The sequence below is a fragment of the Scleropages formosus genome, chromosome 24, assembly GCF_900964775.1.
Source record: "Scleropages formosus chromosome 24, fSclFor1.1, whole genome shotgun sequence".
Lineage (NCBI taxonomy): Eukaryota > Metazoa > Chordata > Actinopteri > Osteoglossiformes > Osteoglossidae > Scleropages > Scleropages formosus.
Window position 1 is genome coordinate 4,588,820 of NC_041829.1, and position 17,630 is coordinate 4,606,449.

The 17,630-nt window shown below is 42.8% G+C and overlaps 1 protein-coding gene across 1 annotated transcript in view; it reads left to right on the forward strand.

Moving 5' to 3' along the window:
* Positions 1-17,630, forward strand: part of nav3 (neuron navigator 3) — a 156,331-nt gene that overhangs the window by 124,105 nt on the left and 14,596 nt on the right. Inside the window, exons 19-26 of the mRNA XM_029248669.1 lie at positions 36-227; positions 1,561-1,613; positions 2,562-2,585; positions 3,174-3,197; positions 3,387-3,464; positions 12,470-12,553; positions 14,160-14,271; positions 14,875-14,996. Coding sequence (XP_029104502.1) covers positions 36-227; positions 1,561-1,613; positions 2,562-2,585; positions 3,174-3,197; positions 3,387-3,464; positions 12,470-12,553; positions 14,160-14,271; positions 14,875-14,996 — 689 coding nt within the window. The remainder of the gene's footprint in view (positions 1-35; positions 228-1,560; positions 1,614-2,561; positions 2,586-3,173; positions 3,198-3,386; positions 3,465-12,469; positions 12,554-14,159; positions 14,272-14,874; positions 14,997-17,630) is intronic.

Genomic DNA, 17,630 nt, shown 5'->3' on the forward strand with positions numbered 1-17,630 from the left:
GTAATGTGGTTCTGTGTCATGTGTCTGTCCTCCAGTGAGCCCCACCAACTTATCTCAGTTTAGCCTGCCGGGAACCAGCATGAGTCGATCTAATAGCATTCCGGCCCAGGACTCGTCCTTTGATCTGCGTGGGGACGCGAACACACTGGGAGGAAGCGCCACCTCACTGGAGGAGCGTCCAAGGGGCATGAGCCGCTCGGGGTCCTTCCGTGACAGCATGGAAGAAGGTAGATGCTGGGTCCAAGAGTATCCACAGCCATCAGCAATGAGGACTCACCAGCTGGGGTTGCGAAGTGCATTTCTGTAAGAAAACTGGAAGTGACCTGAATGGGATTAAATAAGAGATAAAACAGGGAAAGATGGCAGGGAAAAATGGCAGCTTGACGGCTTTGAGCATCCGACATTTATGCAAGCGGGGCTGCACAGCCTTGCTGCCATGATGGTTCCGTGAGCCGCGCAGGTGAACATGAATTCCTCGAATTTTGAATTCGGTTAAGATTGCAAGTCCGTCTGTCTGATTCGATTTATTCACAAATCCAAAGTCACTTTGAGTGGTAATTAACAATCGAAAAAGTAATAAGTAAGAGTAATAGACATCCCTAGGACTATTCAATGGTGAGGTTCTTTTTTTAAAAAAAAAAAAAGAAAAAACTCTGGTAAAACTGTCAGGCTTGAACGTCAAACAAAAAAATTAAGAATTAAATCATCAGTGATTTCCTCAACCTTCTAGTCAAGGTTCTTTTCCTAGGGTGAAAGATTCATCACAGAAGTGTTGTCTGCTTCCAGTCACTTTCACCTGTTACTATCTAAACAACCAAAAGGTTGTTAATGCAAAATCCTAATAATAATCCTAATAATATAAAATAGCCTTTGATTTATGTATAGTTTGTTCTATGAAAGTCCCAGTCAGAGCAATAATACACACACATATATATATATATATATATATATATATATATATATATATTTCATATTTTACTACTGAAGTTACTACTTATGAACTGCATTAAACTGAAATGACCAAAAAATAAACGTGTCATCTCCACAAAGTCCACAAACCTATTTAATGCTGATTTTTGTTCAGTTCATTCTATAAATGTGTGCCCTTTGGCATTTTATTTATCCCTGACATTCCGCACACGAGCTGTAAATGCTGTGGAAAAGAGTTCAGTGAATGTGGTCACACTGTAATAGATGTGGAAATGCACAAAATTTTAGAAAACAATATGTGAAGAAAATTCAAGAAATCATGTTTGGAAAAAATGTTCTATCTTCAAAAATTTGAATGTTTATAACACAAGGACACAGTGTAATGGCAGCTTCAATGCTGATACTATCTACAAAGGCTAGAGACTGCAATAGCCTATGCCAGACCAGTAATCTGTTGACATTGTGCTTCAAGGACAAGGCCATGAAGCCATCCTGGAAATTAAGTCCTGAGTGAACATTTAAACATCCAGTCATTGCCAGAATCATATTCACCTCCAGTCCAGTCACTCGTTTCGTAAAGATGCTTGTATTTTATTCCCTTGTCTCAGTGTCTTCTCTGTCCATCTGCAGTGCACGGCTCCTCATTGTCGCTGGTCTCCAGCACCTCCTCTCTTTACTCAGCGGTAAGTTGTCCTTCCTGCTCCTTAGCATCTTCATGTCAAGGCAGACAAAATTGCCTATTAATCATAGTTACCACAGAATTAGCCTTTTTGGACATACTCCATTACTTGACTGATGCTGCTAACACCCTTCTGTGAGGAAGCCATTCAGTGTGGACTGCCAGTCTTTAAAATGTACGCTCTAATAATTTGCCATTATTGGTAGCAAATGAGGAGAAGAGCTTTTGTTTACTTTGTTTCCGTTACAGAAATATATGTGGAAAAACCTACAAACTCAGAGTCACTAATAACGTTCAGCTTGTGCCTTGTTCTTTTAATTATACAAATTGCATCTGAGATTTTTTAGAATTTGCTTCAGTTTATATATGTGCCTGTAGTGTAGTGGTTAGATCTGTCACTTCGTAAATGAAAGACGATTCAAATCCCTGCTATTCCTATAGTTCCCTTGAGCAAGGTATTTACTCTGAATTGATACTGTAAGAATACCCTGTTCTCTAAATGTGAAAAGTATTGTCAGGTTGCCTTGGAGAAAGGTGTCAGCATCTTGAGTGTGTTTGATGATGCTAAATGATTGATTGTATCTGTACAACTCGGCAGTAGTCCTACATGGTACCTTTCTCGGACCCGAAACTATTGCTCACGGTCATGAAACGCTAACCTGAGTTTTCTTTCCTTTCTGATAGAGGTCAGGTCTGCATTGCTGCCTGACAATTTCCAAACTTTAACTGTCAGCTGAGTGTTGAGCAAACTTAACATGTGTTGTACTTTTATCTGGTAGCATGGTGAAATTATAATTTCTGGGTCTGGTTAATGATAGATGTATTTTTTTTTTTTTTTTTTTTTTTATATGTGGTTTAAATCTCTCAAACTCTTGTCAAAATGGCTAAAGTATTATCCTCTGTTTTTTGCTCTGACTTAAATGACTAAATTTATATATATATATTTTTACAGACAGAGGAAAAGGCCCATTCTGAGGTATGAAAATCAGTTATGAATTATATATTACATTTTATACATGTTTGATGTTTCAGAAAAAAAAAAAAAAAAAAACTGGATGTAAAGAAAAGCAAAAGCAGTGATGCTATAGAAAATGAAGTCCCAGCTGTCAGTGGACATATTTGCCTTTTCAAACATGCAGAAATAGACTTTTTTAACCCTATTATGCATTGCACTACATGTTGTTTTTACTACATTGCAGTCATGGGTGAACATTTGAAAAATGGCTTTTGTTCTTTCTGCATGCATTGCACTTATTTTTATTGATTAGTGTTGTCAATGCATCAGTGTTTAGTATTTCTGTATTATCACTATTATTAAAGTGTAATGTCTTTTTTTTTTTTTTTTTTTTTTTTTTTTTTAAAGCTGTCATGCCTGTTCAATGGAAATGTTCATGCAAGGCTGAATTTGGCATGTGATATGTCTGCCCAATTACACAGTTATAGAAATAAATGTCCTGATGTGTAATATTTAGCTGGAGACTGAGTATCACTGCTTTTTCTCTTTGGGGTTGATGGGGCAGGGGCATGCAGCACAGTTAATTGTATTCTTCTCTTTTCAATTAAGGGCCAAACTGTTCATAACACCACGGTAATTTACCATTTACATTCAAGCTTTTCCTGCTTATATCTGTGTGAATCATTGTCAGTTATTGTTACCATTCCAATTTTGTGTGTTGACTGCCGTTGACTGCCTAAAAGGGTATTTGCCCAGGAAAGTGTGAGTACGCCCCTGTATCTCAACCCACCATGAGTGTAACAGCCCTCTCTCTCCCGGCAGCAAATCCGCAAACTGCGACGAGAGCTGGATGCGTCCCAGGAGAAGGTGGCCAAGCTGACCTCTCAGCTGTCTTCTAACGTACGTAGGACCACCACTCTGCATGCGTCTCGTTGTGGTCCCAGATGGTCTGTGGGCTTGCAGTTTCTTTATAGACCTCTTGTCTGAATTGGTTAAGTAGCGCTGTCGTTTTGATATTGTTCCACATCCCCATAAAATGTTATGTTAAATGCCTCTGTTTAATTAAGGTTAAGAGTTAAGTGCCATTGAGTCGAATTGTGACCACACGTGGTTTTCGTGGTAAGGAACGGTTTGGAAGTGGATTATCAGGGTCGTCTGCGATGCATGTCACACATCGTGAGACAGATTTGAACCTACACCTGAACGTACAGCTCAGGGCATTGTGAGGAACTAGGAGTAGCTTTTGCCACCGTTCTGCTATCTGTATAGATAGTCGAGATTATTGTCTAGAAGTTTGACCACTTACGGCTGAAAGGGTACAAAACTAACAAATTCAAAAGGAAAAGCAGCTATAATTAAAAATTAAAGTGAAAGAAATCCTTTTTCATTGGAAAATGGAAATAATCATGAAAATGGGTTGAAATGATAGCCAGCAGTCAATGATGCAAGGAAGGGAGACTGAATTCGTCTGAATGAATTATATGGCTGGGATAATGTACATCTGTAGCAACACATCTGTTGGTTTTCTTATGTGCAATAACTTTTTAATGTTACAGTGTGAATGTTTGAATTGGGAATATTACCATTCCGGGGGGTGTGGTGACGGAGCGGATTTGCCCGGGTGCTGCTCTCTAGTGGGTCTGGGGTTCGAGTCCCGCTTGGGGTGCCCTGCGACAGACTGGTGTTCTGTCCTGGGTGTGTCCCCTCCAGCCTTATGCCCTGTGTTGCTGGGTTAGGCTCTGGCTCGCCGCAAACCCCCTCGAGACAAGCAACTTCAGCCTGTGTGTGTGTGTGTGTGTGTGTGTGTGTGTGTGTGAGAGAGAGAGATATATTACCATTCCCCTCGGTACATATTACCATTCCCCTCGGTACAGATACATAATATAACAATTTAAAGAAATCTGTATTTGTACACAATTTAGTGCTCTGATGGAGCATTGAGGATCGAAGGCTACTGGTAAATGTGGCATCTGCGGTTGGCCGCAGTGAAACTTGTTGGTTAATCCTAACCTTAACTCTTGCATGGCATGCTATGGATTGTGGCACATTGAAAGGCACGTGGTCGAAGAGGTAAGAGCAGCAGGCTAGTGGACTTCGAACATAGCCTCACTATTGTTGCTAGCTGAATGATGCGGTCAAGCAACTGCGAGGCATCTTTAGAAGATGAGCCTTGTTTTCCTTTGGACTGAATTTACAGCTCTTGAGCAAAGTACGTGTCTTGGTGCCCAGATATCTTTGTCACCTGATGGGTTTTCAGCCTCCCATGAGAGACCTGCAAGAGCTACTTTCTTCTTGTTGGGGCTTTATTAACAGCTTGCATTTTCATCCCTCTGCGCTCAACATTTTTCACATTCATTGTAATGACCCCAAGGTGGTAGTACAGAAAGACTGAAAAATAGGTTCAAATCTGAGCTTGCAGAAACTTGGCAAAAACTTGCTTTGACTATTGGATAAATAACAACAAGCACACCACAGTTAAAATGCTTTTCTGCATACAGTCTAAGGCTGTAAAATGTTTTTTGCCAGTAGAGCTAGAGCCTTAAAGTGATCATTGTCCAAAAAAGTTGATGGAAAGAGCTTAAGGGGCGATAAAGTGCTTTGAGATGCAAGGATTACTGTTCTTTGTTGCATGGCACATTGCTCCAAGAAATCCCTTTCAATGAAGGCTCATCCCTCGATCAGGTCGGACAGACTTGCCCATCTCTTTCATCACAGTAGAGGCTGACCATGGGGAGATGGTGGTCGATGGAAGAGGTTTCCATCACCTTGGGAGGCCCATATGGCCCTTCATCTCAGACCCACAAGACTAGCTTCTTGGGGTACCTAGAATATGTCAGAGGCACCCACCTACATCACACATTTGGCTTACTTTGCCAGTGCTCTTTAACCAACCTAGAGTCTGTTCTCTACTGCCAACGTTCAGTACAGCACACCACCCGAATCTGGGCAATTTTAATGCAATAAACAAGGTCCTCAGCATACAAGTACCTATATAAAGTATTCACCCCGTTGATGTTTTTCATATTTTATATCTTTGAATTCCAGTGGATTTAATTAGGCATTTTTTCCACTGATGAACAGAAAAATAATCCTTAATGGCGAAGTGAAAAGGCAGTTAGTTGAGTAATAACTGAGTGCGTAAGTATTCCCCCCTTCAAGTCAATTATAGTCTTGAGTCTATTTCAATAAATATTAGCTTTGCATTTGCTTGGTCATGAGTTTCTGGCCTCCTCAGCACATACACAACCCCTCCCTCTCTCAGCTCCTTTGCGCCCCACTGCCCCCCTCTTCATGCCCTCGTAGGGAGTGCATCAGTTAGCTCAGTACAGGCCACCGTGTACGTGCAGAGCAGCAGGATGTCGCTGGAAGACAGGTCCAGCTTTTTAGCCGGCTCCCTGGTGTGGCACCCGCTCAACCGCTACCCTAGTTCCCGGAGACAGGATCAGGCCTGGCTGGGGATGAGCCAAAGAGGCCCAAGGCCCAGTACGGCGCAGACGGCACAACCACCAGGAGTGGGTCAGGCTGCCCAGCCTCCACTCTGGGGGAGTCAGGTAGGCAAGCAGTGACTAGTTGAGCAAGTGTGTCAGAGCCCTGGAGAACAGTAGCAGTCTATATGTATCCCATCAGCATCGCTTTAAGACTTTAATCTTCTCCATTTGCAAAGTAGTGAATCCTGCAGAAGACTGGCATTTTTAATTTGACCTGTTTTCTCTTTGTTTTATTGGTTAAATTCATATTACGGTGGGTGCTTGTGTTATGAATGTTCAAGTTACAAACTTTTGAAGCTACAAACATTTTTCTTTTTCATTTATAATTGTTTTTTGTTTGCTTGCATTTTTCAAAAACTTGTGTGAGGAGTGAATGCCACTTATGTACCCCATACACTCCTTGGCAATGAAAGGGACCGAGAGTGGTGGGTGTGGGGCAGGATTAGTTAATCTTCCTTTCACAGTGTTTACAGCTCCTGTCTCATGTTTTTCACTTTTACAGAGTCTACCTAGGAAATTAATCAAGTATGCCTCTATTTTTACTATATTAATGACTTGTAAATAATGAAGAAAATTAAAAATAGCCAGATGCTGATAAATGTTCATCTAAGGTGTAAATATTCATCCACCATAACTTTAAGATCATGCCTGAATAAGCCTTTACGCTGCTACTCTTGTAATGTATGTAAATGTCTGGGGGGGGGGGGGGGGGGGGGGATTAGTAGGAACCAGGAATCAAGTTTTATGTAGTGTGATGAACATGGGTTCATATGATGTAAAGAAACAAACTACTTAAGAATCATACGTCTGCAACTATGTCTCTTTCTGCTAATGTAATGCACACATTGTATTTTCTATGAGATGTACGTCGCTTTGGAGAAAAGCGTCTGCATGAATGTAAATAAATGTTTTTTTAAGTTAGAAAAAGATCACACGGGGACTCTGCACGGGAGAAACGGTCGAGTTAAATGGAATAGATTTGTCTTGCAGCAAATTTATCTGAAGTTTTTACACAGCCCATAAAATAAATGATTTGAGGAACATCTGTATTAAGCTTTTATTGATGGTAGGGTTGTGGTTAGATTTACAAAGAGAGTTACAAACAAACTTCTGCTCCCAGTTGAAAGTTGGGGATTCAGTACACTTTATATTGTTGTTTATTGGTAGAGCACTGCTGGGGATACAGATGTCCTTCAAGTGGGGCGGTATCTGAAGATTAATGGAGTGTCTGCAAGAAATCGGCTCAATTTGATGTGGCAGGAGCGCTCATTGGGGGGGTGAAGTGTCTTATCTCGTGGTTCACAGCTGGATCCAGCTCTCAATACTCAGTGTATGTGAGCTTCAAATGTTTTCCTCTGTGGCTCTCAGTCCAGCAGTTTGCTTCCTTTGTATGGAAGTCCACAGACTTAAAGTGGGAAAATTTGCAATTTTGCTAAGGGACAGTACTATAGTAAGCCAGGGTAAATGTGTACTTGTCTCTGTGCGATTCTTCTTACCTCTTGCGTTTTGAGCAGGTTTTTACACTTTTGAAATCTGAACTGTAGTTAACTCTGTCAAACATAAACTGCATGTAGCATGTGGCTGTTTGTAGTGTTGCACCATTAGAATATTTAACTATTGTTAATGATTATTGTCATTGTCAGTGGATGGAACTGTTACAAAATGTACCTAAACTGACTCACATTTTTACACATTTGCATTTCTGTCTTCATGGAATTTATCTGAAGTGAAAATGTGAAATAGTTTTCAAAAAGAATATGATCTCATTACTGTGTGCAGTAGATCTGAGGTTGCAGTTTCTTCATTTGTCCCGAAGCGAACCATAGGTGCATGACTTGGTATCTAAAAGTTGCTTCATTAAGCATCATTGAACCTTTTGTTTACGCGTAATGAGGTGCTGCGGCCTCTTAGTAGAGCACATTTTCTATTCCATTCTCTGAAAAAAATTCGTAAGATTTTGATGATCAAATTCTTGTCATCACTGTGTGCCTTATTGAGTAGGATAGCATGGGCAGACACTGGTACTTGGACCCCCAGGAGCTTCTGTCTCATTTCTTTTAGCTGAGACTTTTTTGTTTTCCTTTCCTCAGTTGCTACATGGGTTATGCCAGTTGTTTTTTCTTCCCTCTTCCCTGCCTTTGTTTTTAACTATATGACACTTTAATGAGGAGTTTTTAAAAATGTATTAAACTGTTAAATGATGATTTTTTTTTTTATTTATTTATTTAGCAAACACTTTTCTCTGAAGTGACTTCCAGTGAACACTGTGTAGTGTTTATCAGCCCACACACCTTATTCACCAAGGTGACTTACAATGCTAGATATACTACTTAAAATCGGTCATCAGTGCAACACACTCTTTCTGTCACTCACACACTATGGGGGAACCTGAATAGCATGTTTTTTTGGACTGTGGGAGGAAACCAGAGCACCCGGAGGAAACCCACACAGACATAGAGTGAACATGCAAACTCCACACAGGCTGAGTGGGGATTGAACCCATGTCCTTTCGCACCACCCGGGCGCTGTGAGACAGCAGCACTACTCGCTGTGCCTCCGTGCCACCCATATTTATTGATTGTGTTGTTTACAGCACTATTTAACTGTACTGATCAGCTGTTTATCTTCCAGTCTTAAGCTCTGTTTTGGCGAGTTTCCACAGACAAACATGATCAGCTTAATAATAATAATAATAATAATAATAATAATAATAATAATGCGGGTGGCAGAATTAGCCACCCAGGTAAAAAGTTGTACAGAAAAAGCAAGGAGTAATAACTTCTGCAACAGCTGAGGTACCTACCACTCTTCCTGACACAGGGTACAGCTCCCCTGGGAACATGATTTCACTCGTTCCCCCCATCATGCCTCTGTTGAACATCACTTAAGTCACTGCACACATCCACTCGAAACTGCTAATCGTGTAAAAGCATGAAAAATGGCGGTCATTATGTTCTACGACAGTGTGAGCACAGGCTGCTGCTATAGCCGGTGGCTGTGGATTTTAGGACCAGTGTGTAAATAAACACGGCTGGGTAGTTCTGATGTAACAAGCCTAACGGCCTGTCTGTTGATAGCAGCATTGGGCATTAACTTGACAGCTCTGTTAATCCGTGCCAAGACCATAACCAGCTTTCCCCTGGGAGAGGGGGAAGGCCCACTGTGATAGACCAGCTGTGAAAAACAGCTTTTATTTATAATGTCACGCAATGTTAAACTGTCAGACTTGGATATGAGCTGGGAAAGAAAAGTCAGATTTTAACTGTCTTCTGGCCTCGGTCTCAACTTCTGCAACAATACAGTTGGCATCCTTAAGTCATGTACATAAACCATGTACTAAATCTCTGTACTTGGTGTTTGTTGCCTTTCTTCAATATTTTTTCCCTCAGTTCTGCTCTGATTAGAAGGTTTAATGAGAAGACCTTTTTTTTTTTTCTTTTTAAATGAGTAAATGTCTGAAGCTTCAGCTTAAGTCCATACGCTGCTTATTGTTGGCATACAAGCTTACTGGCCACTTTATTAAGTACATCTGGAACATTGGTGTACACTGGTGGTTTTTTAATGATGTGGAGAATGATTTACTGGTTTGCATTAACTTTTTAGTACCAACTGAGCTTCATTTGAATGCCACGAAGAATAAACACATTGTTGCTGTGCTGGTGCCCCCCTCCAGCGCCCATTTAGGGTAATGGGGCCATGTGGGCCCACCACCCGCAAGGTCCAACATGGGGGGTTGCGTGCAATGCCTTTCAGGCAGCAGGAGCGGGCAAGGTGGCACATGGCGTCACGGACCCTTGTGGCAGAAACTGGCTCTTGGCACACGGAATGTAACCTATTCGGAGGGAAAGGCTGCAGAATTGATGCAGGAGGTTGAGAGATACCAACTAGATATAGTTGGGCTCACCTCCATTCAGTGTTGGCTCTGGAACCAACCTCCTCGATAGGGGGTGATCCCTCTCCTACTCAGGAGTTGCACGGTGTGAGAGACACCAGGCGGGTGTGGGGATACTCACAAGCCCCCGGCTGGCTGCCATACAGTTCGAGTTTATCCCGTGGACGAAAGGGTCGCGGAGAGGAAAACTTTGACTGTTGTGTGTGTTTATGCACAAAACAGCAGTTCAGAGTATTTGACCTTCTTGAAGAGGGTGGGTGGGGTTCTGGACAGGGCCCCACCTACAGACTCTATAGTCTTGCTGGGGGACTTCAACACTCACGTTGGCAGTGACTGGGAAATCTGGTGTGGGGTGATTGGGATCATGGCTTGCCTGATCTGAACCCGAATGATGAAATGTTATTGGACTTCTGTGCTAGTCATGGTTTGTCCATAACAAACATGTTCAAACAGAAGGATGCTCATAAGTGTACTTGGTTCCAGAGGTCCTTTGGCCAAAGGTCAATGATTGGCTTTGTAGTCGTTTCATCTGACTTGAGGCCACATGTTCTGGACACTTGGGTGAAGAGAGGTGATGAGCTGTCAACCGATCATCATCTGGTGGTGAGCTGGATCGGATGGCAGGAAACACCAAGTGCATAGTGAGGGTGTGCTGGGAATGACTGTAGAGGACCCTGTCCAGAATTATTTTAACTCCCACCTCCATGAGAACTTCTCCCATGCCCCAGAAGAGGTGGGTGATGTAGAATCTGAATGGACCCTGTTCAAAACCTCCATTGTGGAAGCTGAGGGTAGTGGCCCCTATCTTTAAGAAAGGGGGCCAGAGAGTGTGTGCCAACTATCGGGGTATCACACTTCTCAGCCTCCCTGGAAAAGTCTATGCCGGGTGCTGGAAAGGAGGCTCCAGCCGATAGTTGAACCTCATATTGCACAGGAACAATGCGGATTCTGTCCTGGCCGCGAAAAAAGTGATCCTGCTTTTCACCCTCTCACAGATAATTGAGGGGGGCATGGGACTTTGCTAATCCAGTCTACATTTGTTTTGTGGACTTGGAGAAGGCCTACGACCATGTTCCCGAGAAATTCAGTGGTAGGTGCTTCAGGAGTATGGGGTGTTGAGGTCAGTACTGCGGGCTATTCGGTCCGAGCAAGAGCTATGTCCGCATACTTGGCATTAAGTCAAGCCTGTTCAGTGTGGGTGTTGGACTCCACAAAGGTTGTGCCTTGTCCCCACTCCTGTTTTGTAGTTTTCGTGGATAGGATATCAAGGCACAACCAAGGTCAGGAGGGTGTTCTATGTGAGTGTTGGAAGGTGATGTCTCTGCTTTTTGTGGATGATGTCCTTTTGGCACTGTCACACGGATGCCTCCAGCGCACACTGGAACAGTTTGCAGCTGAGTGTGAAGCAATTGGTTGGAGGATCAGCACCTCCAAGTCTGAGTCCGTGGTTCTTTCCCGGAAAAGGATAGCATGCCCCCTCCAGGTAAGGGCAGAAAATTTGCCCCAGTTGGAGGAGTTTAAGTATCTTGAGGACTTGTTCATGAATGAGGGGAGAAAGGAGCTTGAGAGCGGCTACAGACTTGGAGCAGCGACAGCAGTATATGCAGTCGCTGTGCCGGACTGTAGTGGTGAAGGGGGAGCTCTCTATTTACCTGTCAGTCTACATCCCTACCTTCACCTATGATCATGAACTCTGGGTAATGACCGAAAGAATAAGATTGCGGATACAAGCAGCTGAAATGAGTTTTCTCTGCAGGGTGTTGGGACTCACTCTCCGTAAGAGGGTGAGTAGTTTGGCCGTCCGGGAGGAACTCGGAGTAGAGCCGCTACTCCTCCGCATTGAGAGAAGCCAGTTGAGATGGCTCGGGCATCTGGTACGGATGACCCTTGGATGCCTCCATTTGGAGGTGCACCAGACACAGCCAACTGGAACAAGGCCCTGTGGTCAGCCCAGGACCCGCTGAATGGATTATATCTCCCAGTTGTCCTGGGAGCAGCTGGGGATCCCCTGGGTTGAGCTGGAGGAAGTTGCGAGGGACAAGGACGGCTGGGCTTCTCTGCTTTCTCTATTGCCACTGCGATCCTGGAAGGACTAAGCGGTCAAGAAAGTGGATGGATGGAGGATAATGCCATGTCACAAACAGATACCCCTCAGAATGATTCCACAAATATGACAATGCCTTCATTTTCCTCCAGTGGCCTGCACAGTCCCCACATCCCACTCCAGTAGAGCATCTTTGGGATGAGATGAGCATGATGCTGGTAGAATGATTTTGCTGCCAAAAATATCTGCAAACCTTTGTGTAGGTGTTAAATCAGCATGGACTAAGAACCCCATGGAATGTGTGCTGCACCTTGTTGTTCAATTAGACCTGTTTTGGAGACATAAGAAGGTCCCATTGTCCACTAGCTAGGTGTATCTAATAAACTGCCTTGTGAGTGCCATGCAAGTGTAAATGTGTGATGAGATTAAATGGGTCTGATTCCCAGTTGGTGTAGTTTCAGTTGTGTTACCTGTGTTGTAGGCTCACCTGGTGGCAGCCTTCGAGAAGAGCCTGGCAAACATGACCTGCCGTCTGCAGAGTCTGACCATGACTGCTGAGCAAAAGGTATGACATTTCCTGTTACACTGTGTGTGAATTACAAAGGTGAAGAGCAGTGCTTCTATCTGAAGGTAGTGGCACACAGTGGACTTCAGCCATTTGTACACATTCATGGTACTTGTGTCCACTTTAATCACCTGTTAAAAGGTATAACCTCTGGGGTTCCCTGGGATCTGGAGTTACGTCCACCAGGCTACAAATCCCAGAAACCATTTCCTGAATTCATTTTTCAGATATCATCATACAGAAAATGTAAACTAATCATCGTAATTCTGCCATTATTTGGGATCCAACACCATGGCCATGACTTTGCTGTCCCTTTTCCTTGCAATGTAGCAATAAGCAGCTCTGAAATATGAAGACTCCGCTATATTGCTTGAAAGACTTTTTTTTATGTAATTTTTTAAAAAATATTTCTTCCTCCTGTCTAGTACTATACAAGTAAGTGTGTGCGCACATTGGCAAGTCAGTCAAGGGTGGACAAAAATTATTTAAAAAAAAAAGCAATGACGAAGCAAACTGGTTAGCAAAGTTTTCCTATTCAGCTGCAATTAGCTTTATCTTAGACTGCAGATTTACCATTTTAATAGATGTGCAATTTTTATATTGCAGTCAGCACTCAGCTAATTTCCACTATCAGTGCTGTTGCAAATGCATGTTCTGTACTTGAATGAATTTTATTAAATCAAGTACTGGGAGGTGTGGGTATAGCCAGACACAGGAGCAGAGTTTCCAAGCACAAAGACTGCGCAGACTTCAGAGTGCCTGGCCGTTCTTCACAAGGGATTAATATTGGATACCTCCAGAAGAGCGACTCTCGTTGAAGAAGCCAGAATCACAGAAGAGGCTGCACTGTTCAATCCGTACTTAAGATGCCGGGCGATTAGTCCCTGCCAGGTTCCACAAGCCAGCTGATAAAAGTGACGGGCCTTCCACAGCTTTAATCCCCTCTAAATTAAATGGAGGTGATCCCTGAGGGACATCTTTGTTAAACTGGAGCTGAAACTCAACCGACTTTTGATTAAAACCGGAAACTCTAGTACAACCAGAAAATGGTTTGATGGAATCATGCCACAGTTCAGCCATTCAGAAATCCACTATACTCAAAGGATGCATGTGTGAGGTCAATTATTTAAAGCAAGAAGAATAAAAGTTCAATGCAAAGCTATATCCTTATTCTTTCTCTTTGAAACTTTGAGTCTGATCTTTGCACGATTTGATAAAATTGGACTTTTTCTCTCAACTGATCTTAACTTTGCTGGGTTTTATACTGTGGAAGTTTGACAAAGAAATACGCTGCTGTCGAGATGCGTACAGTAGTAAAGACGTGCTGTAGGGTGAATGATGAGAGTTGGGGCCATGTTGGCTTAGGGGACAGTAGCTGGCTTTGTGGTTAGAGCCTTTGGATTCAAAGAACCGAGGTTTGAACCTCACCTCCTGCTCTAGTAACCTTGATCAAGGTACTTACTCTGAATTAATACAGTAAAAATTACCCAATGATATAAATGAGGAAATAATTGAGAGTAGTGTTGTAAGCCACTTCAGAGGAAAGCATCAACTAAACAAATTAAAATTTTTGCACAAAATGTCTGCTGCCTTTCTGCATCCCTAGGAATCTGAGTTGGCTGAGCTCCGGGAGACCATCGAGGCCCTGAAGGCCCAGAACACAGACGCACAAACAGCCATCCAGGTGGCCCTCAATGGCCCAGACCACGTCAACAAAGGTATAGCCCTCACAGCACTGCCTAACCTTCTCGGCTTCATTACTGCCTACATACTCTACACACAGAGTCACTGCACAGAGCATCTGATTTGTATACAGTATAACACTCTGATCATCGTTCTAGTATGTATGCTAGTCTAATATCCCAAGAGAATAAAGCGTACAATTTCCAGACTTCACCCAGTCCCATTCTCCACGTCCCTGCAACAACTGGTTAAACACACTGTGGATTCAAGGCAAAACATGAGTACTATGATTTCCAGTCCTATCAGAGCAAATGTTTTTTTTTGTTTTCGTAGTGGGAATAATAGGCATCTCAATCAGGGGTTCTGTGCTGTGAACTCACGAGAACACTCCTGCACTTGTAATTGTGATGTACCGGGTAGGGAATGAGAAACTGTCAAATGCATGAAATCGTGTACAAATCGATTAGAAATGGTAGGACTGCTTAAACACAATCTTGGACTCAAACTTCTGCGTATAGGACCTGGTGCCCTGTGGGTGTTTCCTCGAACTGTGAATAAATGGAGAATGAATGGAGGGAGTGGAATCCATGATGGAAATGAATGTAGGATGGCATGAAGAGTCCGGCTTCTTCTTCCAGACCTGCGCATCCGACGGCAGCACTCCTCCGACAGCATGTCCAGCATCAACAGTGGGACCAGCCACTCCAGCATCGGCAGCGGCCCCGAGGCTGAGGCGAAGAAGAAGAAAAAGAAGAGTTGGGTAAGGGGCCTGGCCTGCATCTTATTGTATGTAGGATGTCAACATAATTGGTTGCATCCTTCACCCGATGCAGCCCGTTAAATGTCGTCCTCGACTTACAGCGACTTCCTGTTCTGACGACGACTTCGTTAGTTGACTTTGTCAGTCAAAAATCCCCTTACGCTGTCTGACGTGAACCATGAATAGAAGTGCCATTGTGTCACGTCCGATTCATGGTGACCGCACACGTGGCTTCCAAGGCAAGTGAGGAATGGAAGTGGTTTGCCAGTGCCTTCTGCTGTCGAACCGGTGCAAACATGGACAAACATGCACACACCACACACCCTAAGCAGCAGTTGAACTCTACATACAGCTGCTCTACCCTGTCCCCACTCATGAACCATAAGGATATATATATATATATATATATATATATATACAATGAACAATATCTGTTTTGTTTTGCTTTTTCTTCTCTGCTAGCCATTTTAAATAAAGTGGCTTGAATAGAATCATAAAGGACAGACTCTCTAAGTGAGATGTTTTTGTAAGTAAAACACAATTGCTGGGAGATGCTGTTTGAGTCGAGAATTTTGGTGTGTTACAGCAGTGTGGCCAGTCCGTTGGCTGGTTATTGTACACCAGATGGAGCGATCATCCTCAGACGTTACCTACAATCATACATCCAGGCTGTTGTAAGTCAAGGACTACCTGTATCTCCCTAATACAAAGCGGCGCAAGATTTGGTTAACACTCCCTGGAGAAGATCAGTTATATTTAGTTCTTCATTACGCTCTCTGTGCAGGAAATACAAAAGAATAGGTGGTAGACATCAAGCTTTCCGCGGTCTCTCGGCACAGAAAAGGCGAGGGGGAGAGAGGATTGTGTTGAAAGCACGACTATGCAGTGCTATCCCCCCCAGCACCCTGAGTCCTCAGAGCCCCTCCTTGATAAAGTGCACAACTCACTTAAGGCGCTTTCATGCCGTATGGAAAATCCCCTTTGTACCACAGCACTCCTACTCTCCTAAGCTGAGGGAATACGGTTTCACAGGTTTGCCTGATATGGAGAATGGGACAAGTTTCTAAAATATGTGAAGCTTTTACAAAATTGACCGCTATTTCATTTGTTCGATAAAAAATGTTGGATAGAACGAGAAGGTGTGAACTCGTTGTATATGTTTCGGGGGACATGTAGAATAGTTCTAGTAATATGCAGTATAAATTAGTGTTCCTTCAACAATCCAACATTAGAGCATATGAAATATGACTTATATAGAATCATAGGCTACCTTAGTGTTTCGACACTTGAAGATATGATAGAGTGAGATATGAGGCACTTCTCTGACCTGCAAATGTGAAGAACTTCTTGTGTAGAGGTTACGACAAGGTTGCATCCATCTTAGTTACTTTTACTACCAGCTGTAGGTGAAGCCTCTTATTTTGGTTTAGGTGTTGTTGCTGTTCTTATGTCAGTCATTAATATTATTATGGCATTCTAATGATATTGCTGCATACTTTGCCTAGGAAGTAAGAATTATTCATGTTTCAACAAATTTCTCAAACTAGCCTTGTTGTACCCAACGCCCCGGTGTGCAGAGCAGTTGTTCTACAAGCTCAGAAATGTTGTACTCATGTACAGGTACTTATTTATACCATTTGATTATGCACACACAGCTCGTATAATGTCCACCACTAATTCCAGCAACAGGGATGTTGTACAGTTTGGACATTTTACACACAGGCCTTTTATAAATGCATACGTCATAACCCTGATGGCTGATAATGGCTGCTAAGTATATATTTTATAGCTCAACATGTCCTTTAGAGGCAAAGTACAGAATAGTGAGGAAAAAGGCAAAATAACCCATCAGTTTAATAAAACGCAAATTAGCATAGCACGGTACAAGGGAACCAAGGGCTTTCCGCTAGATGGATGTTACGAGGTGCGACTGGGCATCAAAATTAGTTTGTGTCTGTGCCTGTAAAACAAGCTCTAATGCGCTGCTTGAATGTTATTATAATGCCGAGTTCCAGTGGCAGTGGCGTTCGGCCCGACTGACTTCACCGAAACCTGAAACCTGCAGCTGAGCTCTTCAGAGATGCGAAATGTGCACTCGCGCTCTGTTCTGTTAGCACTTCGGATGCTGCAAGTGACCGACCGCGGTGCTTTTTTCGCACAAGGAATGCAGACCAAGTGCTGCTTAGCTTGTCAATAACACGGCTGCCAGACAGCGTTTCCGTCGAGGAGGAGCGGTGGCAGTGAAGCGTTCTGAAATGTGCGTTAAGCATCTCCCAACTGCCCAACATCAGTGTCATTTCAGATTGCTCTGTTCAAGGTGAATTAAAACAGAAATTACATAAAGCAACATGAATTCTATTTGCTTTGAGTGCACAGAAATTGCAGTTACAGGTAGTCCTTGGCTCACGACGGGGTTTCATTCCGACCGCTCCCTGTATAAACAATAATGGTATAAAACGATGAAATATGCATTAATGCTACACTGTATAATGGGTTGTTATATTCTTAACAAATTTTAGAAATTTAATCATGTTTTCACATTAATCATGTCAATGATACTTATATAAAGTAATACAAATACATTACAGTATTATATTTTGGTGCTATTTTCGTTTCCAGATCTCTTACCTTCTG